Raw genomic sequence first — 20578 nt, forward strand, 5'->3', positions numbered from 1 at the left:
TCAGGCCTTACCATCCTTAGAACGGCATTGGGCCCCACCAAATATCGCTTTAAATTCTGGCGGCTACTGGGACCTGAGGTAGTTGGTACACTAGGACGTGTGGCTGTGGCAGAACGGCCACATCCTCTCCCAGCACCAGAGGGTCCACTAACACCACCACGACCATGTCCACGTCCTTTACTAGATGTTTTCCTCATTGTTATCATTCACCACAACAACAAAAATATTATTTGGCCCAATGTATTGAATTCAAATTCAGGCCTTTTTTTAAAGACACCTAACACTATCTGGCTATCTATTTAGGTACCGTATTACACTAATACAGGCACAGCAGTAACCAGAGATTTAGCTGACTATAAATTTGAGGCCTATTATTTAGGCGCTGGGTGACAGGTATACGTTTACAGACAGAATTAGACTGGGATATGCACAGTAGCGTGTGTGTGAAGTTATTGAGAATGACCCTATGTGCACCTTGAATCTTATATACCCTTTTAGGGATAGATTTAAAGGAGGTCTGATACAGCAGAAACCACTAATTTAGAGAATTGCTAAATTGGGAATTGTATTTCAACCCAGAACAAAAACTGTGCTTTGACGGACACTAAATAACTTGACCAGCTACAGCAATAACCACAGCATGGGCGTAGGGATCACCATAGCAGCCATAGCAATGGCTATGGGGCTCTACGCCACTGGGGGCCCGGGCTGCCGGCTGAGGATTATATATATTTTTTTATTCATGTGGCGTAGCTACAGGGGTCGCAGGCCCCTCCAGGACAGACAGAGAAAGCACTATCTGCAGGGCCTGCAGGCTGTGGGCGGTGCGATAGGGCGTGGCCGGAGGCAGAGAGGCATACCTGCAAACAAGAGATGGAGTGGTCCCGCTCCCAGTCTGGGCGGCAGTCAAACTGGCCGAAAGTGGAGGATGCGAAGCGTACAGCGAAGCGTACAGTGAAGCTGCGTGCTGCTGGGCCTGGCAGCGCTGCTGGAGTGTGGGCGCGCAGACGTTCAAGTGGCTGTGAGGTGAGGGCTGGCTGACTCTGGTACTGGTAAAACTTACTCTGGAGTCCTGGACCATTATATCTGGGGAGGAGGGGGGAGCAGCACCCTGGAGGTCTGGACCAGTACATTTAAGGAGAAGGGGGGAGCAGGACCCTGAAGGTCTGGACCAGTACATTTAAGGAGAAGGGGAGAGCAGGACCCTGGAGGTCTGGTCTGGACCATTATATAGGGGGGGAACAGGACACTGGAGGTCTGGACCATTATATCTGGGGAGGAGGGGGAGCAGGACCCGGGAGGTCTGGACCATTATATTTAAGGAGAAGGGGGGGATCAGGACCCTGGAGGTCTGGACCATTATATTTAAGAAGGGGGGAGCAGGACCCTGGAGGTCTGGACCATTATATTTAAGGAGAAGGGGGGAGCAGGATCCTGGAGGTCTGGACCATTATATAGGGGGGTACAGGACACTGGAGGATTATATATATTTTTTTATTCATGTGGCGTAGCTACAGGGGTCGCAGGCCCCTCCAGGACAGACAGAGAAAGCACTATCTGCAGGGCCTGCAGGCTGTGGGCGGTGCGATAGGGCGTGGCCGGAGGCAGAGAGGCATACCTGCAAACAGGAGATGGAGTGGTCCCGCTCCCAGTCTGGGCGGCAGTCAAACTGGCCGAAAGTGGAGGATGCGAAGCGTACAGCGAAGCGTACAGCGAAGCGTACAGCGAAGCTGCGTGCTGCTGGGCCTGGCAGCGCTGCTGGAGTGTGGGCGCGCAGACGCCCTCCTCTCGGCGAGCGCTTGTAGTTGTAAGTACCGGTAATACACAGCGCTCCTTATGCGATTTATTATCACTTCCTATCACTTTATCTATTTAGGGGTAGCAGGACCCTGGAGGTCTGGACCATTATATTTGGCGAGGAGGGGGAAGCAGGACCCTGGAGGTCTGGACCATTATATAGGGAGGAGGGGGGAGCAGGACCCTGGAAGTCTGGACCAATTATATATTGGGAGTAGGGGGAAGCAGGATCCTGGAGGTATTGACCATTATATTTAAGGAGAAGGGGGGATCAGGACCCTGGAGGTCTGGACCATTATATTTAGGAAGGGGGGCGCAGGACCCTGGAGGTCTGGACCATTATGTTTAAGGAGAAGGGGGGAGCAGGATCCTGGAGGTCTGGACCATTATATAGGGGGGAACAGTGGAGGTCTGGACCATTCTATTTAGGGGGAGCAGGACCCTGGAGGTCTGGACCATTATATAGGGAGGAGCAGGACCTTGGAGGTCTGGACAATTATATATTGGGAGTAGGGGGAAGCAGGATCCTGGAGGTCTGGACCATTATATATGGGGAGTAGGGGGAAGCAGGATCCTGGAGGTCTGAAACATTATATATGGGGAGTAGGGGGAAGCATAAACCTGGAGGTCTGGACCATTATATAGGCAGGAGGGGGAAGCAGGACACGTGATGTCTGGACCATTATATCTGGGGACTGGCGGTGGGAGATTTAGGGTGGGGGTGGGAGGTCTAGGAGGGGTGTGGGGATGTTGGGGTGGGAGGTCCTGGAAGGGTGTTTGGGTGGGAGCTCTGGAAAGGGTGGGGGTCTGAGAGGTATGTGGGGCTGGGAGATCCAGGAGGGGGGCCCCATAAAAAAATGTTGCTATGGGGCCCAGTTATTTCTAGCTACGGCCCTGAACCACAGATTTAGTTGACTATAAATTTGAGGCCTATTATTTAGGCGCTGGGTGACAGGTATACGTTTACAGACAGAATTAGACTGGGATATGCACAGTAGTGTGTGTGTGAAGTTATTGAGAATGACCCTATCTGCACCTTGAATCTAATATACCCTTTTAGGGATAAATTTAAAGTAGGCCTGATACAGCAGAAACCACTAATTTAGAGAATTGCTAAATTGGGAATTGTATTTCAACCCAGAACAAAAACTGTGCTTTGACGGACACTAAATAACTTGACCAGCTACAGCAATAACCACAGATTTGGATGACTATAAATTTGAGGCCTATTATTTAGGCGCTGGGTGACAGGTATACATTTACAGACAGAATTAGACTGGGATATGCACAGTAGCGTGTGTGTGAAGTTATTGAGAATGACCCTATGTGCACCTTGAATCTAATATACCCTTTTAGGGATAAATTTAAAGTAGGCCTGATACAGCAGAAACTACTAATTTAGAGAATTGCTAAATTGGGAATTGTATTTCAACCCAGAACAAAAACTGTGCTTTGACGGACACTAAATAACTTGACCAGCTACAGCAATAACGACAGATTTGGATGACTATAAATTTGAGGCCTATTATTTAGGCGCTGGGTGACAGGTATACGTTTACAGACAGAATTAGACTGGGATATGCACAGTAGCGTGTGTGTGAAGTTATTGAGAATGACCCTATGTGCACCTTGAATCTTATATACCCTTTTAGGGATAGATTTAATGTAGGTCTGATACAGCAGAAACCACTAAATTAGGAAATTGCTAAATTGGGAATTGTATTTCAACCCAGAACAAAAACTGTGCTTTGACGGACACTAAATAACTTGACCAGCTACAGCAATAATGACAGATTTGGATGAATATAAATTTGAGGCCTATTATTTAGGCGCTGGGTGACAGGTATACGTTTACAGTCAGAATTAGACTGGGATATGGCCAAAAAATAACCACACTATTGATGGTTAAATGCACTTGGTGTGACAGCTTGACCCTGATGTAGGATATAGCCAAAAAACAACCACACTATTGAGGGTTAAATGCACTTGGTGACAGCTTGCCCCTGATGTAGTATATGGCCAAAAAATAACCACACTATTGATGGTTAAATGCACTTGGTGTGACAGCTTGACCCTGATGTAGGATATAGCCAAAAAACAACCACACTATTGAGGGTTAAATGCACTTGGTGACAGCTTGCCCCTGATGTAGTATATGGCCAAAAAATAACCCCACTATTGATGGTTAAATGCACTTGGTGTGACAGCTTGACCCTGATGTAGGATATAGCCAAAAAACAACCACACTATTGAGGGTTAAATGCACTTGGTGACAGCTTGCCCCTGATGTAGTATATGGCCAAAAAATAACCACACTATTGATGGTTAAATGCACTTGGTGTGACAGCTTGACCCTGATGTAGGATGTAGCCAAAAAACAACCACACTATTGAGGGTTAAATGCACTTGGTGACAGCTTGCCCCTGATGTAGTATATGGCCAAAAAATAACCACACTATTGATGGTTAAATGCACTTGGTGTGACAGCTTCACCCTGATGTAGGATATAGCCAAAAAACAACCACACTATTGAGGGTTAAATGCACTTGGTGGCAGCTTGTGCTGGCACACCACAATACACAACATGGCCGCCGATCACCCCAGAAAAAAGTGACTGAAAAACGCTCTGGGCAGCCTAAAAACAGTGAGCAATTCAATAGCAGCAGTTCAATCATCCACAGCTGCAGATCGATCTCTGAATGAAGTCTTTTGGAGGAGTTAATCACTGCCTAATCTCGCCCTAACGTCGCAGCTGCAACCTCTCCCTATACTGATCAGAGCAGAGTGACGTGCGGCGCTACGTGACTCCAGCTTAAATAGAGGCTGGGTCACATGCTGCACTGGCCAATCACAGCCATGCCAATAGTAGGCATGGCTGTGACGGCCTCTTGGGGCAAGTAGTATGACGCTTGTTGATTGGCTGCTTTGCAGCCTTTCAAAAAGCGCCAAGAAAGCGATGAACACCGAACCCGTGTCACGGACACCCCGAAATTCGGTACGAACCCGAACTATACAGTTCGGGTTCGCTCATCCCTAATCATGGGTATCGCCATGTGCAACACCCATAGTATAAAAATACTGTAGATCTGAGGGGTAAATGACGGGGTTCTGCTGTATGATACAGCCAACACCCACCACATATTGAACGGGCTCACTGCAACAGCCCGTTCCATACATTCCCTCAGCAATCGTGACATACGGTTACATCATGGTGGTTGAAGGGGTTAGATCAGGGGTGTCAAACTCAAATTCATCGGGGGCCGCATCAGCAGTTTGGTCACCCTCAAAGGGCCGGGGGCCGGCATCTGCTTTTATAATGACAGCGGGGCCCGTGCAGTGACTGTATTCTACTACACGGGCCCTGCTCACTGTATAATCGCATCTCTAATAGTTAATGGTTACCGTATGTATATAATCGCATAAGGAGCGCTGTGTATTACCGGTACTTACAACTACAAGCGCTCGCCGAGAGGAGGGAGGAGGCAGGCCGGGAGGACAGGCGCTGGCAGCGTGAGTCATACGTCATGCGCCCACGCCGCCTGCTTCATTCATAAAGTGGGCGGCGCAGGCGCGTGACGTATGACTCACACTGCCAGCGCCCATCCTCCCAGCCTGCCTCCTCCCTCCTCTCGGCGAGCGCTTGTAGTTGTAAGTACCGGTAATACACAGCGCTCCTTATGCGATTTATTATCACTTCCTATCACTTTATCATATGCAAATTACCTGTCTACCAGCGAGTACGGCGGTTACTTGCTGGTAGCAGCCGCATCCTCCTGTCATGGAGACGCCCCCTCCTCATGTTGATTGACAGGGCAGCGAACGCGCTTGTTCTCTGGCTTGCCCTGTCTGCATTCAAAATCTGGCGCCTGCGCCGTACCTGTCTTCAGTCCGCGCAGGCGCACTGAGAGGAGGACGCTCGCTCGGCCGCTCCATCCTCAATGCACCTGCGCCGATGACGTCACATCTACACCCGGCGCATGCGCCGACTGAAGACAGGTACGGCGCAGGCGCCAGATTTTCAATGCAGACAGGGCGAGCCAGAGAACAAGAGCGCTCGCTGCCCTGTCAATCAACATGAGGAGGGGGCGTCTATATGACAGGAGGATGCAGCTGCTACCAGCAAGTAACCGCCCTGCTCGCTGGTAGACAGGTAATTTGCATATGATAAAAGTACGTTTTTAGGAGAATCTACTGAACCAAAATGATATTATAACATTATGTATTGTTAAACTGCAGTATAGGGATTATAAGTAGCCAAAAAAATAAATAAAAGACTTTAGTGGGGTGACAGAAGCCCTTTAAACACTGTTACATTACACTTCAAATGTTTTATATTTATAACTTTTTAGAAGTGATTATCTGGTGTCAGGACTGTCTTGGTCAGGTTGAAAAACCACTGATGCACTGTCTGCAGGCAGGGCACAGTGGGCACTGGGCTGGGCACTACTTGGGCGCTGGAGCTGGACTGGAGAGGAGAAGAAGAATGATTTCAATTCTCCCTCCCTGCCTCTCTCTCTGATGTCACTTCCTGTGTGGACTTGACTTCCTTATCAGAGAGAAGGAGGGAGGGACTAGTCTGGGAGGCAGGGGAGGAGCGAGGAGGAGCGAGGAGGAGCGAGGAGGAGCAAAGACTGGAGACCGGAGACTGATTGAACACAGTGAGTGAGCAGCTGCTCTGCCTGGCATCATTCACTGTTACACTGTAGTGACTGTGTAGACTAGAGGAGGGAGGGAGGGGAGGGACTCGGGGAGGCTCGGGAGGAGCGCTGGCTGCCTCAGCTGATCACCCGGCCCGGCTGCCGCAGTGAGTGACAGCAGCTAAGCTTATGCGATCAGAGTCTGTCTCACAGCACTCTCGGTCGGACATCCACACTGCAGTTTGTCAATCCCGGACAGGTGGCAACCCTAGGCTACGCGGGCCACATGACGAGGTCTGGCGGGCCGGATTCGGCCCGCGGGCCTTGTGTTTGACACCCGTGGGTTAGATACTCTCACAGTTACTGCCACTGATGCTGCTGACACCGCTCTCCCTGATTTATGGGACTAATTAATTTGTAACTAAATGAATTTCTTGTTGAACTTTGGCAAATCGGTCGAATCAAAGTTTTCAAAACTTTGCTCATCTCTATTCAACATCACTGGGCTGCCTGTATGTGATTGACCGCAGTGTACACTGTGCAACTAATTACATTGGCTTCTACCTCACATTTTTTTTTGTTTGTTTTTTTGCTTTCTTCTGGATCAACTTGCAGAATAACAGGCTGAACTAGATGGACATATGTATTTTTCAGCCTTATAAACTATATTACTATGTTATCAGTATTATTCAATTTGGTACATTTACTGTATATGCCTGGAGATCCCTCCTTTCTATTAGCTAAATACTTTAGTGTTGTATCCGAGGGCACCAGATTGGTTTAAAGGGGTTCTCTGGGAGTTAAGAAAATAAAAATATTTAAATATTACTTTATTATAAATATACTTTTCATTAGTTATAATGGCTCGTTTTGTCTGGGGAGCAATCATTAGGAGAAATAAAATGGCCGCTGTCCAATTAATACACACAAAACCTGTTCTAAGCACACAGAGGACACAACAAGTTCACAACACAGGTAAAGAGCTGCCTCCTCCTCTCCTAATAGTTTAATATAGGAATAGAGTTCATGAGGAGACATGAAGTACAGAGAGAAGTGGGGGATGTGGCTAACGAGCAGCAGCTCTTGTATGCAGTCTCCATTACCACAGCCCCACATCACCACAGCCTGTCCTGTCCATCATCTCTGTACTTCATGTCTTCCCATGAACTCAATTTTTACAGATTCAGCTGAAGATCATATTAAACTGTATTCAGGATCATAATCCCTGACAAGTAGGAGAGGAGGATAAGGCAGCACTTTAGCTCACTGCTCTGCAGTCATTTGTCCTGCTATGTGAATAGGACAGGTTTTGTTTGTACTAATAAGACGGCTGCCATTTTATTTCCCCTGATGATTGCTCCCTAGACAAAACAAGCCATTATAACTATTACAAATATATTCCCATATACCTTTCATTAAAGTAATACAGGGTGGGCCATTTATATGGATACACCTTAATAAAATGGGAATGGTTGGTGATATTAACTTCCTGTTTGTGGCACATTAGTATATGTGAGGGGGGAAACTTTTCAATATGGGTGGTGACCATGGTGGACATTTTGAAGTCGGCCATTTTGAATCCAACTTTTGTTTTTTCAATAGGAAGAGGGTCATGTGACACATCAAACTTATTGGGAATTTCACAAGAAAAACAATGGTGTGCTTGGTTTTAACGTAACTTTATTCTTTCATGAGTTATTTACAAGTTTCTGACCACTTATACACTACGTGCAGAATTATTAGGCAAATGAGTATTTTGACCACATCATCCTCTTTATGCATGTTGTCTTACTCCAAGCTGTATAGGCTTGAAAGCCTACTACCAATTAAGCATATTAGGTGATGTGCATCTCTGTAATGAGAAGGGGTGTGGTCTAATGACATCAACACCCTATATCAGGTGTGCATCATTATTAGGCAACTTCCTTTCCTTTGGCAAAATGGGTCAAAAGAAGGACTTGACAGGCTCAGAAAAGTCAAAAATAGTGAGATATCTTGCAGAGGGATGCAGCACTCTTAAAATTGCAAAGCTTCTGAAGCGTGATCATCGAACAATCAAGCGTTTCATTCAAAATAGTCAACAGGGTCGCAAGAAGCGTGTGGAAAACCCAAGGCGCAAAATAACTGCCCATGAACTGAGAAAAGTCAAGCGTGCAGCTGCCAAGATGCCACTTGCCACCAGTTTGGCCATATTTCAGAGCTGCAACATCACTGGAGTGCCCAAAAGCACAAGGTGTGCAATACTCAGAGACATGGCCAAGGTAAGAAAGGCTGAAAGACGACCACCACTGAACAAGACACACAAGCTGAACGTCAAGACTGGGCCAAGAAATATCTCAAGACTGATTTTTCTAAGGTTTTATGGACTGATGAAATGAGAGTGAGTCTTGATGGGCCAGATGGCTGGATTGGTAAAGGGCAGAGAGCTCCAGTCCGACTCTGTCGGAGTACTGGTTTGGGCTGGTATCATCAAAGATGAGCTTGTGGGGACTTTTTGGGTTGAGGATGGAGTCAAGCTCAACTCCCAGTCCTACTGCCAGTTTCTGGAAGACACCTTCTTCAAGCAGTGGTACAGGAAGAAGTCTGCAAGGTAAGAAAAACATGATTTTCATGCAGGACAATGCTCCATCACACGCGTCCAAGTACTCCACAACGTGGCTGGCAAGAAAGGGTATAAAAGAAGAAAATCTAATGACATGGCCTCCTTGTTCACCTGATCTGAACCCCATTGAGAACCTGTGGTCCATCATCAAATGTGAGATTTACAAGGAGGGAAAACAGTACACCTCTCTGAACAGTGTCTGGGAGGCTGTGGTTGCTGCTGCACGCAATGTTGATGGTGAACAGATCAAAACACTGACAGAATCCATGGATGGCAGGCTTTTGAGTGTCCTTGCAAAGAAAGGTGGCTATATTGGTCACTGATTTGTTTTTGTTTTGTTTTTGAATGTCAGAAATGTATATTTGTGAATGTTGAGATGTTATATTGGTTTCACTGGTAAAAATAAATAATTGAAATGGGTATATATTTGTTTTTTGTTAAGTTGCCTAATAATTATGTACAGTAATAGTCACCTGCACACACAGATATCCCCCTAAAATAGCTAAAACTAAAAACAAACTAAAAACTACTTCCAAAAATATTCAGCTTTGATATTAATGAGTTTTTTGGGTTCATTGAGAACATGGTTGTTGTTCAATAATAAAATTAATCCTCAAAAATACAACTTGCCTAATAATTCTGCACTCCCTGTACAATGTGTTCAATGTGCTGCCTATTGTGTTGGATTGTCAATGCAACCCTCTTCTCCCACTCTTCACAGACTGATGATGTGTTTCCCTCTTTATGCACTGAATCTGGCACGTTCCCTGAGTTTTTCCAGCAAGATGGTGCACCACCACATTATGGGTGTCAGGTCCGAGCATTCCTAGATGAACAGTTTCCTGGAAAGTGGATTGGTCGTCGTGGGCCAGTTGAATGGCCCCCAAGGTCTCCCGATCTGACCCCCTTAGACTTTTATCTTTGGGGTCATCTGAAGGCAATTGTCTATGCTGTGAAGATACGAGATGTGCAGCACCTGAAACTACGGATACTGGAAGCCTGTGCTAGCATTTCTCCTGCAGTGTTGCTATCAGTGTGTGAAGAGTGGGAGAAGAGGGTTGCATTGACAATCCAACACAACGGGCAGCACATTGAACACATTTTATAAGTGGTCAGAAACTTGTAAATAACCCATGAAAGAATAAAGTTACATTAAAACCAAGCACACCATTGTTTTTCTTGTGAAATTCCCAATAAGTTTGATGTGTCACATGACCCTCTTCCTATTGAAAAAACTAAAGTTGGATTCAAAATGGCCGACTTCAAAATGGCCACCATGGTCACCACCCATCTTGAAAAGTTTCCCCCCTCACATATACTAATGTGCCACAAACAGGAAGTTAATATCACAAACAGGAAGTTAATATCACCAACCATTCCCATTTTATTAAGGTGTATCCATATAAATGGCCCACCCATGTTCATTTTCTTAATTCCCGGAGAACCCCTTTAAGCACTCGGCATTGACTAGTACTTTCAGAGTGAGCTGTTTAATATATTTTTTATGAACTCTTCACACATTTGGCCACCCTGTCCCCAAGTTTCCTCCATTTCAATTCGTCAACAGAGAATGGATGATTCCAAAGACTTGGACTGGCTGAAGTAATGCGTGAGCCCTAGGGAGGCAGAGTTTTACTGAGCCCCCTAGTTTAGTCCAAGTCTGGCTTAGTAAACGTAGGACAGTGAGTGCCTGCATCTGCCCAAGTACTAGTAGGTAATTTTAAAGACGCCTTGCTCTAAGTACTCCTTCGCCAAAAGTGTGTACTGAGCACTGCTACATATGGTGTAGCGTCTACACAGCTGCAAGGGCCATATGTCAGCGCCCTCAGACATGGAAAAAGCAAAACCTGTGGAATTCGTTAACAAATACTTTTATTTAGTTACAAAATAAAAGCGATACAGTCCTTTTAACGCTGCAAATCCAACGAAGACAATTTTCCATAAAACATAATTTACATAAAAAAATTTTTTTTAAATCTATTCAATACCGGGACATATTCTTCTTACATATCCATTTGTTTGGGTTAAAGCAGTTCTCTGCTGATAAATCTTTTCCGTAGCTGGCACACTGATGCTCTTCTGATGAACCAGATCTGTTGATAAAGCAACAGATTATACCATGTCATCATGTCTACAACCATGAATATCAAAGTAAGGTGGAAGTGCTTTGTGAATATTTACTGACACCTAACAGGAATTTTTAAAGGAAGGTTTTACTTTGTATTTGTCCAGGTTAGACTATTTTCACACCAGCGTCATGGATCAGCAAAAACTCTTCCGTCATGATAATACAACCGTCTGCATCCGTTCTGAACGGATCCGGTTGTATTATCTTTGACATAGCAATGACGGATCCGTCTCTAAAAACATTTTAAGTTAATGGGTGACGGATCAGTTTTCTTTTGTGTCAGAGAAAACGGATCCGTCTCCATTGACTTACATTGTGAGTCATGACAGATCCGTCTTGCTCCGCATCCCAGGACACATTCAAAAACGCTGCTTGCTGCACTTTTGTGTGCGCCATGGGAACGCAATGACGGATCTCTAAAGTGGAAGGGGAAAACGCTGGTGTGAAAATAGCCTTATTCTGACCATCTAATTAACACTTTGTTGAGCCATCTTCTGCCCATGCCTACATGATGTAGTGTCTGGCATTAGACGCTGACTTCATCAGGTACAGTATGCTACTGTGAGGCTACTTTCACACTTGCGGCAGTGTGATCCGGCGGGCAGTTCCGTCGTCGGAACTGGCCGCCGGATCCGCCGATCTGCTGCTGCCTGAAAGCATTTGTGAGACGGATCCGGATGCGGATCCGTCTCACAAATGCATTGCAAGGACGGATCCGTCTCTCCGCTTGTCATGCGGACCGACGGATCCGTCTTGTACATTTTTCGCATTTTTACCGATCTGCGCATGCGCATGCCGGAACGACGGATCCGGCATTCCGGTATTCTGAATGCCGGATCCGGCGCTAATACATTCCTACGGGAAAAAATGCCGGATCCGGCGTTCAGGCATGTCTTCAGTTTTTTTCGCCGGAGAAAAAACCGTAGCATGCTACGGTTTTCTCTTTTGCCTGATCAGTCAAAACGACTGAACTGAAGACATCCTGATGCAAACTGAACGGATTACTCTCCATTCAGAATGCATGGGGATATGACTGATCAGTTCTTTTCCGGTATAGAGCCCCTGTGACGGAACTCTATGCCAGAAAATAAAAACGCTAGTGTGAAAGTACCCTAACATCAAAACTGGGTTCCTGTCAGGTAAGGTAATTATGACATTACAATGGTTTTCAGTCAAGTAGGCTACTGTGACATCACACTGGATTTCCGTCATGTAAGCTGAGATGACATCACACATGTCTTTCCGTCAGGTAGTCTGCTGTGACATCACACAGGGTTTCATTAGGTATCTTACTGCAACATCACAGTGGGTTTCAGTCATCTAAGGTTAGGCTACTTTCACACTAGCGTTTTGGCTTTCCGTTTCTGAGATCCATTCAGGGCTCTCAGAAGCGGGGAAAAACGGATCCGTTTTGCCCTAATGCATTCTGAATGGAAAAGGATCTGCTCAGAACGCATCAGTTTGCTTCCGATCAGTCTCCATTCTGCTCTGGAGGCGGAAACCAAAATACTCCTTGCAGCGTTTTTCTGTCCGCCATGTGGTGCGGAGCAAGACGGAGCCTGTCCTTGCACACAATGTAAGTCAATGGGGATGGATCCGTTTTCTCTGACACAATCTGGCACAATAGAAAATGGATCCGTCCCCCATTGACTTTCAATGGTGTTCATGATCCGAAATGGCTATAGAAGACATACCGTAATACAACTGGATCTGTTCACGACGGATGCATGCGGTTGTGTTATTGTAACAGAAGCGTTTTTGCAGATCCATGACGGATCCGCAAAAAATCCTAATGTGAAAGTAGCCTTAAGCCTCTTGCTCACGAACGTGCCGTGTTTTTTGCGGTCCCCAAATTGCGGATCCGCAAAACACGGATGCTGTCCGTGTGCCTTTCGCAATTTGTGGAACGGAACAGACAGCCCATTATAGTCCTGTGTCAAAGACCACCAAACTGTCCTTTTTGATCCAGATCTATTGAAATCTAGTGAGGGGTAACAGGTATAATCATCATTATATATCCTCCGTGCACGGAGTAAAGCCTTCCAGGACCTGCATCACATGACCGGCTCTTGCGATCACATGACCGATAGGAGAAGATAATAGGCAGAACTCACCCAGCAGTACGTACAAAATTCCTTTATTTCTTCCGGGATACAGGTAAGATGCCTGTCTGGGCATACAGGGGCGGACGGTCATCAAGCATGCACAGCGGCAACAGCCATTTCGCGCAAGGCTTCAGGCCGCTGACCGCTATCCTGTGGAATTTGTGGCTATTTGCTTTTCTGGCGTTGCACCACCTGTTTGGCAGCTTCATTTGATTACGTTTGTACCTCCGCACCTGTGTTGCTTGTGCTGCGGGGATCGACCAGGGGATTCAGGTTGTGCCGCCCAGCCTCTCCTTACCTTTCACATGTGACTCGCACACATGACTACCCACACGGCGTACAGCGAGGAAGAAGCTCCTCCACACGCTTGGCGGACAAGAATAGGCAGTTATATTAAAAGCTGTCCGTGCCGCTCCACTAATTGCAGAACGCACACGGACGACATCCGTCTTTTGCGGATCCGCAATTTGTGGACCGCAAAACACACAACGGTCGTGTGCATGAGGCCTAAAGCTGTAAATGGAGCTAAGCCCCAAGAGGGTCCGCAGCATCTAAAGTGAACCGTGGAAGAAACAGCAGCAGTGTCTTTTGTGATATACATGGCAGATTTTTTGTGTAAAAATTCACAATGTGAACGGGTCCTTCAAAGAATAGAGCACAGAGGACTTCAACTACAGTTGACAACAGTGCATCCTTACCAAGATTGCAGTTGGTAAATTCATACAACTATGTCAGAGGATCAGACAGAAAAAAAGCAAAATGATATCACTTAGGCTCCAGTCACACGTCCACAAGTGTGGTCTGCATTCGTTCCGCAATTCTGCGGAACGGGTGCGGACCCATTCATTCTCTATGGGGCAGGGATGGATGCGGACAGCACACAGTGTGCTATCCGCATCCGCATTTCCGGAGCACGCCCCCGATCTTCCAGTCTGCGGCTCCAGAAAAAAATAGAAGATGTCCTATTCTTGTCCGCAATTGCGGACAAGAATAGGCAGTTCTATGGGGGTGCCGGCCGGGTGTATTGAGGACTCGCAATACACTACGGACGTGTGAATGGAGCCTTAGGGCTCATGCACATAAACGTATTTTATTCCCATGTCCGTTCCGTTTTTTTTGCGGACCGTATGCAGAACCATTCATTTCAATGGGTCCGCAAAAAAAACGGAATGGACACGGAAAGAAAATATGTTCGTGTGCATGAGGCCTAAGTGATATAATTTAGCTTTTTTTCTGTGTGATCCTCTGACATAGTTGCATTCCGTTTCCGTATGTCCGTATTTCCGTTCCACAAAAAAATAGAACATGTCCTATTATTGTCCGCATTACGGACAAGGATAGTACTGTTCTATTAGGGGTCAGCTGTTCCGTTCCGCAAAATACAGAATGCACGTGGACGTAATCCGTATCAGTGCATCACCTAGTTGAGGGGGGAACTTGTGTGTGCGTGTGTAAGGCCAAGTTCGCACTTCAGTTATTTGGTCAGTTATTTCCATCAGTGATTGTAAGGCCAAAACCAGGTTTGGCTCAAAAACATACAACAGGAGCAAATCTTTCCATTATAACTTATCTCTCAGTAGGCTTCATTACTGGTTTTGGCCAAACTCTGAGGGAAATCACCGACCATATGTATTTTACGATCTGCAAAAAACAGATCTGCAAAAAATACGGATGACATCCGTGTGCATTCTGTATTTTGCAGGACGGAACAGCTGGCCCTTCATAGAACTGTACTATCCTTGTCCGTAATGCGGACAATAATAGGACATGTTCTATTTTTTTGCGGAACGGAAATACGGACATAGTGAAACGAAATGCACACGGAGTAACTTCTGTTTTTTTTTTGCAGACCCATTGAAGTGAATGGTACCGCATAAAGTCCGCAAAAAAAAAAAAAAAAATACAAAAATCGAAACAGACACGGAAAGAAAATAAGTTTGTGTGTATGAGCCCTTATGTGTGTTTTGAACAGTTAACCTTATTGACAACATGATTACATAGTAACACAGTACATAAGGTGCATAGTGCATAGATTTGCCTGTAGAAATGGGATGCATTACAATGGGCTACCGTAATCTGCGAGTCATACCACTTATTTTCTACACAGGGGCCTATTGGACTCATAAGACAGGCATGAGAGTATTGAAATACACGTATATTAGAAAATGTATACAGAAATATCTATTTCTGAAAATCAGCTTCATTGATCTGAATGGGGTTGTTTTGGTTGATTGGATTTCTGCAAGCCCTATTCAGATGGATGAGACAGATGCAGACATTTCTAAAACAAATCTTCTGTGTGTGAATTTGCCCTAATAGGGCTCTGAGATGTAGGAAGGAGGCTGTCAATCCCCAAGAGCTGTCAGCATGCGAACAAAGCCTTTATAAATGAACTTACATGTTTCCTTGAAACTTTCCACCTTTTTTCCAATACCAATCTGAACCATTTCTCGTAAGTCCAATCCAAAAATGTCCATTCTTCGAAGAAACATGCCTTAAAATGAAATCCTGAGAAATATAAATCATAGAGATTCTAATAAAGAAAGCCAGTAACTTGACTACCTGTCATTTCATGTGACTTTTCAGAATAAGCTGTCATGTGTATGAGGAATAACACTACATCTGCCCATTATATGACCAGTATTCAGCATTTTCCCCCAGTTTTCCCCACTGAATGCTCTGTCTCTAGACCGCAATTAACCCTGAGCTAGAGAGCGGAGAACAGGTGCTTTGATGTCTCCCATAGACTGTGCCAAACCCTCAGAAGTTGCAGCAGAATGGAGGACACTGCACCGCAGTAATGAGCTATGTAGCTGGGATGAGATAGGAAAGCTTTCAGCAGTCTCTGCATGTGTGTCTCTCAATCTGCAGCTCACCCCCCCCGCCCTCCTTTTTCCATCTGCACAGACATCTATTGGCACCATGTAATCTGACCCCTCAGTCACCTGATAATACACCTTGTCTCTCAGATTGGATTTTAGCAGTGAACTGAGAGTTAATAATAAGTATAGGAGATGGGGAAAAGAATAAGTGGCTGATATGTGGAGAACATTTTCTCTAATAACATATATTACAAAGTTACTTATATTCTCTTGTACTACTTATTTATGCAAAGTTTTTGAAACCTCAATGTCTGTTTATAGGCACTGTCTCATGTAAGCATACATCATACATCTCTATGAACCAGAATACAGAACTGCTGTGGGGGGCTCTAGACAGTCATGAATGGATGCCATATAATACTACGTTTCCACTTATCAGAGTGACAGCTGAAACTTCAATGTATATAACTGTGTCGTTTATTTTTTTATAAATATTTTGTACTTCTTATATACATCCCCATACCCAATGCCATCTCCTATTCCCGAGTGGAAGGAAAAAGGTGGGGGGAAAAAAACAAGGAAGAGACAATTACTCATCAACTGATATTAAATTATTAAATGGTAAAAAAAAAAAAAGTCCATACACCCATCTCCAGTCACATTAGAGGCTGTGTATACCGTATATATCAGTGAAATACAATTTATTTACACTGTATTACCCTGTTGTATCCCTTGAGATCTAAACTGGTTGCTATTGGGCTTAGAGATAGCAGTGGTCATGTAGAAAAACATTAGAGCAGCCGCCTGTAGTCAAGATCTGGGGGCCAATTAAGAGAGCTCAGTCTGCCCAATACCCAAAGAAGCAGAGAACAAAATGAACTGATAACTTTTAAAAAAAAAAAACGTTTTTACTAGACGCTTTCAGGCATTAATGGAGAAAGGTGTCTTGTACCATCTCTAGTATATTATTAAGAGTGGTATAGAAACTGGACCCAAGCCACAAAAAACCTATCTGACTGATGTGTCAGCGCATATATGTAGGAGATTGCACATGTTAATATTAATTTAAACGTGCATATAAACATAAATCTAAAATATCCATAAAACAAACATGAATTAACAAAAACATAAAATATCTAAAAAGTGGTGTGTAATCGCAGTCCAATAGTAGGCAATATAAGACCCTCGTGATGATGGCTACTAATGAGTCTTATAGGTGTGAGATGAACAAATCCTTGGAATGACACTTTGTCAGATTTGTTTGGATTGCCTGTAAAAACTGGAAATCACTGAAATACTAAACTCTCAGTTCCTAATGTGTCACACTTGTCATGTAATCCTAGAGCAACAGATAACACTGTTTGCAGAAATGGGGTCATTTATGGCCGGACACTTTCATGTAGTTTTTATACACGTTGGCAAAGCTTTTTCCCACACACGCAGGTTACGTTGAGCATACACACGAGGTTGGCTGTCCATCTTATATACAGTATATGTGGATTTATCAACAGCGGATCTCAGGGTTCTCAAAGATGTTGGATTTCATCAAGCATGATCCTTCATTCTAAGACCTCTTTCACACGACCGTTTTTTTTCCGTTTTGCGGGCCGTTTTTTGCGGTCCGTATACGGTCCGTATACGGAACCATTCATTTCAATGGTTCCGCAAAAAAAACGGAATGTGTTCCGTATGCATTCCGTTTCCGTATTTCCGTTTTTCCGTTCCGTTGAAAGATAGAACATGTCCTATATTTGGCTGCAAATCACGTTCCGTGGCTCCATTAAAGTCTATGGGTCCGCAAAAAAACGGAATGCATACGGAAATGCATCCGTATGTCTTCCGTATCCGTTCCGTTTTTTGCGGAACCATCTATTGAAAATGTTATGCCCAGCCCAATTTTTTATATGAAATTACTGTATACTGTATTTGCCATACGGAAAAACGGAACGGAACAACGGAACGGAAACGGAACCACAACGGAAGCAAAAAAACGGAACAACGGATCCGTGAAAAACGGACCGCAAAACACTGAAATGGACATACTGTCGTGTGAAAGAGGCCTAATGGAGATATGCCACTGCCAGAGAAGAGTCTGGAAGAAACTAATTTCCTTCTCCCCACTGAAATAAAAATGAACGCTCAGTCTACAGCTATCTCAGGTGTGTGACCAGACAGATGGCGAGTACCTTCTGAACTCTGTGGACTAGATTAGCATGATTTCAATACTGTATAATAAGTATACCAGACCCGTTCATTCGAATCTTCAATGGAAATAAGCTCTGCTTTCCTCAGCTGACAGTTCTTGGAACCCGTAGGCCAATTATTTCTGTCTTCAGAAAATAAGTAACATTTGCCATTGAAAGCATCCCAATCCAATGGACAAAGCTCACAAACATTTCCTGTGAAAGAATGAAAGAAATAAGCCGTGGCTTATCATCTATCGCTATGTAATTCTATACAGAGATTACAAATGGGATGTACAGGAAAAAGGACTTTGTATTAAAAGGGGTTATCCATTAAAAGATATTTAGGATAGGTCATCAGTATTAGATCTGTGAGTATCAGATGTTAGGCTAGGTCTACACGACGACATTTGTCGCGCGACAGATAGGGCGCAACAGTTGTCGCGCGACATTTTGTTGCACCAATGTCGCGCGACAATTTTTATAATGGCAGTCTATGGTGTCGCACTGCACATTCAAGATGGATTTTTCTGCGACTGTCGCGTCGCAGTCGCAACATGTCGCATGTTGCAATGCGACACCATAGACTGCCATTATAAAAATTGTCGCGCGACATTAGTGCAACAAAATGTCGCGCGACAACTGTTGCGCCCTATCTGTCGCGCGACTTTTTGTCGCGCGACAAATGTCGTTGTGTAGACCTAGCCTTAGAAGAGGCCTTGGGCGCCGCAGCCTCTTCCAAGGCCAGTGACATCACTGTACATCGGTCACATGGCCTAGTTGCAGCTCAGCCCCATTCAAGTCAAAGGGCTGAGCCGCAATACCAAGCACTGCCACTATACGATGTACGGCGCTGTCCTTGGAAAGCTTCCGGGAGCCTGCATCACTCACTAGAGCAGGGATGGCCAACCTGCGGCTCTCCAGTTGTTGCAAAACTACAACTCTCACCATGACCTGCTGTAGGCTGATAGCTGTAGGCAGTGTGGGCATGCTGGGAGTTGTAGTTTTGAAACAGCTGGAGAGCCTCGGGTTGGCCATCCCTGCACTAGAGCTCCGGTGAGTGCAGCGGCTCCCTAAAAAAAGGTGATTGGCGGGGATGCAGGGACTTGAACCCTGCTGATGTTAGGATGTGAGGATAGGCCATCATTATCAATCGCTGGATAATCCCTTTAATAAATACATAAGAAGAAAAGCGAGATTTCTATGGGTGCTGAATTTGAAAACTATATTACGGCCATGTACAAGAAGCCTGTAAAGGCTGCCCGATATTCCACTGCAAATGTTAAAATGGATTTGTCTACAAATATTTACAAATATACTTTGTTTTTACTCTGCACTTTTTGAGATGCACACCCCACTGCCAAAACCTTGTTGGTTTCTTGTTTTTGAGATTTACTGTATGTACCCACCATATTAATATTTGAGTGCAATCTCCTTCTGTTCAGTTTGGCTATATTGTATACTCATTTTGACAGTGATGGAAATTGTACTTTTGCTCTGCAAAATTTGGTGGGCAAGTCTTTAGTAATGTTCTCTCTAGTTGGGGATACAAATATTATCTAAAAATTTCATTTGGAATCATCTAACGAAGGTCAGTTTTAATTTCGATCTCCACTGTATATGCTCACAATTATCATATGGTTATCATGTGGTTATTATAAATATTATATTATTATAAATTGGATTGGAAAGCCCATATTACAAAAAAATAACGGGTATGCAAATCTTTAAAGGGGTTGTCTGGGCTACAGATATTGATGACATCCTCAGGCAGGGGCGTAACTACCATATCGGCAGACATAGAAACATAGAATGTGTCGGCAGATAAGAACCATTTGGCCCATCTAGTCTGCCCAATATACTGAATACTATGAATAGCCCCCGGCCCTATCTTATCTGAAGGATGGCCTTATGCCTATCCCATGCATGCTTAAACTCCTCCACTGTATTTGCAGCTACCACTTCTGCAGGAAGGCTATTCCATGCATCCACTACTCTCTCAGTAAAGTAATACTTCCTGATATTACTTTTAAACCTTTGCCCCTGTAATTTAAAACTATGTCCTCTTGTAGCAGTTTCTCTTCTTTTAAATATTCTCTCCTCTTTTACCGTGTTGACCATGCGACTGCTATGGGGCCCAGGGCAAGAGGGGGCCCAGTTGGGATCATCTCCTCTTCTACTGGGGGTAAAAGGACTCTACCCTCTAAATAAACAACTTTTACCAAACGAGACAGTAGAAAAAATAGCCCAAGGGTAATTTAAAAGAGTTTAGGCAGAAACCCTTCTGTCCTGTGTGGGGGGCCT

General features: G+C 44.7%; 1 protein-coding gene across 2 annotated transcripts in view; it reads right to left on the reverse strand.

Moving 5' to 3' along the window:
• Positions 1–10897: 10897 nt before the first annotated feature.
• The window catches only part of LOC122942467 (killer cell lectin-like receptor subfamily B member 1B allele A), a 31162-nt gene continuing 21481 nt past the window's right edge, over positions 10898–20578 (reverse strand). For both annotated transcript variants that reach the window (XM_044300107.1, XM_044300108.1), the window contains 3 exons: positions 18339–18490; positions 15668–15777; positions 10898–11129 (listed from right to left, as the gene is read on the reverse strand). In XM_044300107.1, coding sequence (XP_044156042.1) covers positions 11018–11129; positions 15668–15777; positions 18339–18490 — 374 coding nt within the window. In that variant the 3' untranslated portion in view covers positions 10898–11017. The remainder of the gene's footprint in view (positions 11130–15667; positions 15778–18338; positions 18491–20578) is intronic.

This window comes from Bufo gargarizans, chromosome 6 (genome assembly GCF_014858855.1).
Source record: "Bufo gargarizans isolate SCDJY-AF-19 chromosome 6, ASM1485885v1, whole genome shotgun sequence".
Taxonomy (NCBI): Eukaryota; Metazoa; Chordata; class Amphibia; order Anura; family Bufonidae; genus Bufo; species Bufo gargarizans.